The sequence below is a fragment of the Arvicanthis niloticus genome, chromosome 2, assembly GCF_011762505.2.
Source record: "Arvicanthis niloticus isolate mArvNil1 chromosome 2, mArvNil1.pat.X, whole genome shotgun sequence".
In the NCBI taxonomy this organism is placed as follows: Eukaryota; Metazoa; Chordata; class Mammalia; order Rodentia; family Muridae; genus Arvicanthis; species Arvicanthis niloticus.
Genome location: NC_047659.1, coordinates 83646437 through 83655320, shown reverse-complemented (window position 1 = coordinate 83655320; position 8884 = coordinate 83646437). Strand labels below are relative to the sequence as shown.

The 8884-nt window shown below is 35.4% G+C and overlaps 1 protein-coding gene across 1 annotated transcript; it reads left to right on the top strand.

Moving 5' to 3' along the window:
• Positions 1–2196: 2196 nt before the first annotated feature.
• LOC117703835 (olfactory receptor 4F3/4F16/4F29-like) lies at positions 2197–7075 on the top strand. Its single transcript, XM_034495681.2, has 3 exons — positions 2197–2304; positions 3687–3773; positions 5418–7075. The coding sequence occupies exon 3, from the start codon at positions 5439–5441 to the stop codon at positions 6375–6377; it is 939 nt and encodes a 312-aa protein (XP_034351572.1). The 5' UTR covers positions 2197–2304; positions 3687–3773; positions 5418–5438; the 3' UTR covers positions 6378–7075.
• The last annotated feature ends 1809 nt before the right edge of the window (positions 7076–8884 follow it).

Genomic DNA, 8884 nt, shown 5'->3' with positions numbered 1-8884 from the left:
CAGTGAGTACATACCATGTGTGTTCTTTTGTGACTGGGTTATCTTACTCAGGATGATACTTTCTAGTTCCATCCATTTGCCTAAGAATTTCATGAGGTCATTGTTTTTAATAGCTGAGTAGTATTCCATTGTATAAATGTACCAGATTTTCTCTATCCTTTCCTCTGTTGAGGGACACATAGGTTATATCCAGCTTCTGGCTATTAAACATAAGGCTGCTATGAACATAGTGGAGCTCTCTCTCTCTCTCTCTCTCTCTCTCTCTCTCTCTATATATATATATATATATATATATATATATATATATGGAATAATGGATTGATACTCTATATCCTATTAAAATTATCTGAAGGAGGTTCAGGGTTCAAGAGTTAGGAGCCATCTCAAGTGTCATGACAAATATCATTGGGGTAGTGTTACTTCTAAAATTTACAATGATTGTCATTATAATTAGAAAAAAAAGTTTAAAGACAACTCTAGGGTATTTGGCATAATTCTAATACATCTCTGGGTGTTTTAACTTTATATAGTGAGATTATGAATTTAGAGAATGCTGCTCTGTTGAGCTTTGATGCTGTGGATAATGCCAATAAAATTATCCATGGCCTAAGTTCAGTATTTTGAATTTGGTCAAACCTCAGGAATGGCATACATAGCTTGATCATGCTAGCCCTTCTTGTCCTGGTAATACGTTTATTCCTGCCTATTGTGTTAAAACTTGTCTCTAACTACATCAATAGCTTGGCAGCCAAAGTACATGACTTGAAACTGAAAATGGACCCCCAGACAGAGTTATTAATTTAAGACGCTGGCAAGCCAAGGACAAGTAAGATCCTGCATAGAGCCTTACCAACCTAAGACATAAGTACATTGTTTTTGATAATGCATATTCCATGACAGGTAAGGAAGGCTTTCTTGTCAGAACAACCTAAGACAGGTTCAGTTTGGTTTATTCAATAAAAAGGGGGAGATGTGGAGAGCTTTTGGGGCTGCCTGTCAGAAATCTGACATTGGCCAATGACAAGGAAATGGGCTGCTTAGAAGGAATCTGACAGAGGCCAAGGAGCATGTGTTCTTATTACAGGTTGGAGCATCTTCTAGGTGTATTCCCAAGCTGGGTCCTCAGGTGGTAAGTACTATGTCCAAGTTTCTGAGGAAATGCCAGACTGATTTCCAGAGTTGTTGTACCAGCTTGCAATCTCACCAACAATGGAGAAGTGATTATCTTTCTCCATATCTTCACTAGCATCTGTTGTCACCTGAGTGTTTGATCTTAGCCATTCTATTCTGACTCATGTGAGGCAAAATCTCAGGGTCATTTTGATTTGCATTCTCCTGATGACTAAGGATGTTGAACATATCTTTAGGTGATTCATTGCCATTTGAGATTTCTCATTTGAGAATTCTTTGTTTAGCTCTGTACCACAATTTTTACTAGGATACTTTGGTTCTCTGTAGTCTAACTTCATTAGTTCTCTGATACCATCCCTCTACTTTCTAAACTGAGTCAAACGATGTCACCAAATGGGGAGCAAATATTTAAACATTTAAGCATATGTGGGAAATTCTTATTTAAATGACCACAGACCAAACTACAAAGATATAAATTCACGTTTGTTGCTTTTTTATTAACAATAGCTAGAAAATGGAGTGAGCCACAGATCAATAGATGAATAGATATTGAAAGTGTGGTAAATATACACAATAAAATTTTATTCAACACAAAACAATAAAATTATGAGGGTAAACATTTTTACAATTACTATTTATTTTTATAGAGGAGGGCTTGTGTGGAGGAAAGGGGCCAACTCTCTAGAGTCATTTTTCTCCTTCTACATATAGCTTCTAGGAATCAAAATCAAGTCTTCATGCTTGATAGCAAGTGCCTTTATCTACTGAGTGACCACACTGACCCTGAATATTTCTAATCCATTGGTTAGAATTAACTTAGAGAAAATATGAATCCTGTAGTAAAGAATAATTGCAATGAATAATTTTCAATGTATTGTATACAAATAGCTTAATGAGACCAATGAGATTCTTATTTCCCTCTTTCTCCATTGTATCTGAATTTCAGAGTTTGTTGGTCACACTGACCAAAACAAATAGTTCTCTAGAGAAAGGAAAATCGTGTAAGCATGAACTCATTCAAAGCTCTCATGAGTTTGCTGTGTCTCTTGGTCAGTGGCCTCTCGAGGTGTATATAATTAGCTTCATATATTCCTAATGGAAGATTGCATGTGGTATTATGTGAGAGAACACAGAGAAACCTGACTCTGCCAAGATGCTGTTGTTCTCATTCAGGTAAAATATATGAATGGAAATAAACTTAACAATGTTTAACTGGATTATTCTAAGATGCTAGTTTGTGACTGGAATTGCTGTGGACACGAGCCACATTCTAATGTCCTCAAGGAAGTCTAGAACAAAGTGGAGAATAGTCAGGAAAAGGAAGTGAACTGCACAAGAGAAAAATTGTGACAATAATCAATGTATACATAGGCAATGAATTAGATTGGAAAAAGATCAAGGAGAGGTATATATGAGGGTTTGGAGGGAGGAAAGAGAGGAGAAAATGATGCCATTTAGGAGAAGATTAGATTCTAATTTTGTCACTTCTGAGCATAGAACAATTGACTGATACAAAAATTTCACAGAAAGCTGACAATATTCTGTGGCCTTTTCTAGTATTATTTTTATTCCCCTATGTATAGTGTGGTCCTAGCTCAAAGGTAATCAGTTGTGTAGCTTTTTTCAATATTTCAGTAGACAGACTTTAAATTATTGAGATTATGACATATTTACATCAATTAAATCTACTGTGCTTCGATAACAAATGCATTAAGTTTATATTTGAAATTTCATGTATTAATAAGAAAGTAAATATGGATATTAAAATATATAATTAAACATTTTGGATCTTAGGTTTTGGTGTTTTCTGTTAACTAACATTCAGTTTTCAGATTACTTTATTTCATATGTTTAACATTTTTATGGACTAGTGAAAGAACGCAAAATGATAACATTTATTGCAAAATCACATTTGGAATACTTATTTATTGAATGTATGTTCCTACTATTTGTTTTAGTCTTAAAGTTAAATATTAACCAATATTTTAGTTTGTTCAGTAAAGAAACAACAAACAAACAAAGAAATAAATTATACCAAGCCTTAGATATTTAATTATTTAGCTTGATATTAAAATGTCAGTAGCCAAAGAATGGTATTAATCTTGGTTCTTGAATTGAAAGCCCTGTTCTGTCCATTGTTCTATGATAATTCTTTAAATAAAACAAAACCTTACAATATAATGAGAGAAACATTTTTGCAGAGATATAACCATATTTAGTTACTACTAAATGATGTCATCTTGCAGAAGATTCAGGTAAATTTAGAGTGATTTTAGTGCAGTGATTTGTATCATGCCCAGCACTTCAAGACTGACACTCAAGTTTGGACACTTGATTTTGTTATGATGTCAATTGTTAAAGAAGTGTCTGGAAATGATGCAAACTTGTAACTGATTGTTGCACAGAATGCAAATATGCATAAATGTACCTGTTTGGGGAGTTAGTCTCATGTACAGTAAACTCAATGAAAGGATAATGTATTAATAATTCTATCTAAAAGTAAGACTTTATGGTAATAAAACATTTCATAAACCTTGGGGTTAAACATTTTTCAGAAATGAGAAGTTAAAAGTAAGAGACTACATGCCTGAATAAATTCTATAGTCACCGCCATGGATATCAACATGGATAGCTGAAGAAGAGTGAGTAGATTTAATTTCTAATTGAACTGATAATACATTATTCTTCAAGTGAAATTGTAAAGAATTTGGATGAATTGCTGTTAGTGTTGGCTAATCTTCCATGTTACCAGGAACATCTCTGAACTGGTTCTGGTTTGAAAGTAGGGGAATACTGAATTCAACAATATTGTTACACCACTACATGACTGGCAGCAACTTCTCCTTGATCACAATTTCAAAATACATGAGTTTAATAAGAACCTTTTCCTCCTCTGGTTTTATGAAGGAGAATTAACAAAAAGATGCTGTATATATTTATGGTATACAATGAGGCGATTTATACATGTGCATAAATAAAATATAAAAACGTCTAAATATTGACGTGTGAATGTTGTATGATGATTAAATCGAGCTAATTAGCATCCTTCCCACCCAAACTTATTCAGAGTATGAATGTTGAAGTCTACCCTTACTAATTTTCACGTGGGCACTACTTTTTAAAACATAGTGACCACATTGTACATTGAATTTCCCAAAGCTACACATACTGCCTCATTGTGTGTGTTTCCCTTTTGACAAAATGTTCAATTTAACCTTTCTACCCTATCCCATTTGCTCATGCTAAACTGTCGTACTCTCTAATTCTATGAATGTAGAATCTTTAGAGTCCCACTGTGAGATATTTCATTATTTGACTTTCTGTCTCTTTAATTTCATTTAGGACAAAGACTTCTAGATTTTCTCTTGTTAAAAGAAAAATAGCATTTCTTTTCTTTGAAGAGGGCAAAGAATAGTGTGTGTGTGTGTGTGCAGTAGAACAGACATGTATATTCTGGAGGCCAGTAGACAATGTCTAGGCTCGTACTCTCTCATCCTTCACGTTATTTCTTTGAGACAGTGTCTTATACTGAGCCTTTATCTAGACTGGCAGCCCACAAGCTCAAGTGATTCTTCCATTTCTACCTCTTACAACACTGGATACAGACACACACAGCCACCATTAGCTTCCTTTTTGATGTTGGGATCTGAGCATAGGTTCTCATGATTGTGCAGCAAGTACTCTTTCTAATCAATCCATCTCTCTATCCTGGTACTTCTTCCGTTTTTGTCTTTATTTCTACATTTTATTTCTCTACTTAAGGCTGTACAACCTTTTTATTAATTGTGGTGTTGAGGATCAAACCTTCGGCCTTGTTTATCTTTAGTTTTAATTCATTCGGCAACCCACCCTGTCTGTAATTTTACACTTAGAAGCACACCCAAGAAACTTTTGGCTTCCTGAAAATGCTAACTTATATTCACATCAAGAGTTTACAGTTTACAAAGGTATTCTCCTTTAAAATCCAACCAAATTTGTTATCTTTAGTTTTTTTCAAAATTTTGAAATTAAAATACAATTAACTCACTTTCCTTTCCTTCCCTCCCCTTCCCTCTGCTCTCTTCTCCTCTTTCTTTTCCTTTTCTTTCCTCTCTCAATTCTTCCTCTTCCCTTGTTATTTATGGAAAATGTGAGGTGATATTTCACTGCAGTCTGAAATTATGATCGTCTGATTAGTAGTGATGCTCAGCACACACACACACACACACACACACACACACACACACATATGCAGGACTTTACAATAATATAACTATAATTTATAGTTTCTCTTGTTTCCCCTTCAGGCAGAACTGCCAACAGAACTAATGGAAGTAGTGAATCAGTCTGTGGTGACAGAGTTTGTGTTCCTGGGACTCACCAACTCCTGGAGTATTCAACTAATGCTTTTTGTGTTCTCCACCATGTTTTACATGGCAAGCATGATGGGAAACTGCCTCATCGTGTTCACCGTGGCATCTGACCCTCACTTACACTCTCCCATGTACTTTCTTTTGGCTAACCTCTCTTTCATTGACTTAGGTGTTTCTTCTGTTACTTCACCTAAGATGATTTATGACTTATTCAGAAAACATAAAGTCATCTCCTTTACAGGTTGTGTTACTCAAATATTTTTCATTCATGTCATTGGTGGTGTGGAGATGGTATTGCTCATAGCCATGGCCTTTGACAGATATGTGGCCATATGTAAGCCTCTCCATTACCTGACCATTATGAGCCCAAGGATGTGCATCTTGTTCTCAGTGGCTGCCTGGGTGGTTGGCCTTATGCATTCTCTGATTCAACTGGCTTTTGTAATAAACTTACCATTCTGTGGACCAAATGTGTTGGACAGCTTCTACTGTGACCTTCCTCGGTTTATTAAACTAGCCTGCATAGATACTTACCAGCTAGAATTCATGGTTACAGCCAACAGTGGGTTCATCTCTGTGGGCTCCTTCTTCATATTGATCATCTCATATATTGTCATCATAATGACTGTGCAAAAACATTCTTCAAGTGGTTCCTCTAAAGCCCTGTCCACTCTTTCAGCTCACATCTCTGTGGTGTTCTTATTCTTTGGTCCTTTAATATTTTTCTATACCTGGCCATCTCCTTCCACACACCTGGATAAGTTTCTGGCCATATTTGATGCAGTTATCACTCCATTTTTGAATCCTGTAATCTACACATTTAGAAACCAAGAAATGAAGGTAGCAATGAAGAGAGTGTGCAGACAGCTAGTTAGTTATAGAAAAACTTCCTAAATATATTCACTATGGACTGTCTTCAGTGAATGTAAAAGCTTATTGTTCATCAACCTCAGAGATATCTTTGAATGTTTATATTTGTATATATATATATTTCACATATAAATTATAGAGATATTTTTCATCTATTCAGGTAGGAATAATCTCTCCTGAAATCAGAGAACTACATGTATTTATAAAGTAAAGATTATAATAATCTCTAACCTTAATTCCCAAGGAATAATATTTATTTGAAGTTACTGATGCATTAAGCCCTCTAGAAAAGGAAACTTTCTTTTTCCTTTTCCATTTTTTTTTTTTAGTTTGAGAATTTTATACGTGAATATTGTATTCAAACATTTTTTACTCTCTGTTTCCCAACACCAAGTCATTTCTGGCTTCTTTCATTCCTTTTGTTATTCATTTCCTTAATTATTACTGTTACATTAGTACACGTGAGCACACAAATGTGTAATCTTACATACATATATGTGATATATGTTTATACAATTTTCATATATGTCTATACATATATCACATATATGTATGTATATCAGTATAAATCATGCTGAATATTTTTAATCTTGCTAATATGTATTTTTGTTTAGGGATAATAAGATAAACTTAGGATTGCACAACCTATCAAACAATAAATTGTCTTACATGCAGGAACTTCTGGATGGAGTTTGGCTCTTATAAAGGCTTACTGAACTGAACCATTTTTCTGTCTCTTGTAGTTTGTACAAAATACATGTTTGGAGGTTTTTAGTTGTTGAAGGGAGACAAAATCAAGAGAATATACATAGGAGTATAATGTACGCAAATTTTTAAAGAAGATTTGAAAGCAATTTTGGAATACTAACAAGAAACTAAGAAAACAACATCTTTCTGCTTGATTAGCATGATTGTATTCAAATACATTCAAATTTTATTTTTTTGTATATTTTTATTGATTATATTATTTATTCACTTCATATTCAGATTTCCACTTCCCCTCCTCTTACCACACCCACTGCTCCTTCTGCCCACCCCTTCATTTATCCTTAGAATATCCTTTGTGGAAGACCATTAATAGTGTCATGGTTGGGCTTTCTCTTGTAGCATGGGTCTCAAGTTGCGCCAGTCATCCATTAGCCCTTCCTTCAAATTCTGCTCCACCTTTTAATCCTGCACATCTTGCAGGCAGGACATACTGTAAGTCTGAGTTTTTGTGGCTATGTTGGTGTCCTAATCCCTCCATTGGAAGTCGTGCCTCATTACTGGAGATGGCTGACTCAGGTTCCAAATCCCCTCCTTTGCTAGGAGTCTCAGCTAGGGCGACTCTCATAGATTTCTGAGAATTCCATGATCCTAGGTTACTAGCTCACCTCTGAAATGGTATACCAACCCCCAATTTAGTTGTCTCTCCCAGTACTCCCTTCCTCCATTCTCCCATACCCGATCCCTCCTGTTCCCATCCCCATCCCTTCCCAAACTCAGTCCCATCCCTCCATCATCCACTGATGTCTACTCTATTTCCTCTTCTCAGTGGGATTCAAGTGTCCCCCATTTGGGTCTGATTTTATTTATTTCTTCTTCTTTTTTGTTGTGTTTATGATTTTATAAGTTTTTTTTAATTGATAGAAACAGATGATGAAACCCACAACCAAACATTAGACATAGCTTGAGGAATTCTGTGGAAGAGGGGTGTCAAAATATTTAAAAAGGTCAAGCATCAGGGACACAACATGAAAACCTATAGAACCAACTAATCTGGATCCGTAGGAGTTCACTGAGAATGAATACCCAACCTAAGAGAATGCATGGGACTGACTTACAACTTCTGCACATATATTATAGTTTTGCATCCTGGTCTTCACTTGGGACACCTAAGAGCAGGAGCAAGGCCTGTCTTTGACTCTGCTGTCTGCCTTTGAATCAGTTTCCTATAACTGGGTTGCCTTGTCTAGTCTCAGTTGGAGAAGATGCACCTAGTTCTATGGCAACTTTAAATGGCAAGGTGCCCCTCTAATGTAGTAGCTACAGAAGCAGCTGTGCCACTCTTCTGCTAGCAGCCTTCTGTGGCTTACTCTGGTCTGTAGTTACAGATTTTACCTGTGGTTGGACAAACCTCTATTTTTCTCTTAGATCTGCTGCCCTTAATATGATAAGAATGCAGTATTCCAGTCAGTTCTGATTCATTTATCACCTCCTATTGTTTTATCTAAAGCTGCCTAAATTGAATATTTTTCCTTTTATAAATTCTCTTCCATAAACTGAATTTGATGTATCTTGTTTTCTAGACCTTGATTCATTATGTGTGACATCTGTGAAAGTAGACTCACATTCATTTTCAAAGGCATATATATGTAAATGCAAAACACAAGAAATATATTAAAGAATACACATTACATGGGGGTTTTCCCAAGAGGAGTAGGTGGGGATTCAATAAAGGCTAAAACATCAATGGTCTTTAATTTGATTTAAGGCAATTTTGCTTTTAAGATGAGAATGGACCCATGCATACTCAATGTAATTAGAAATAT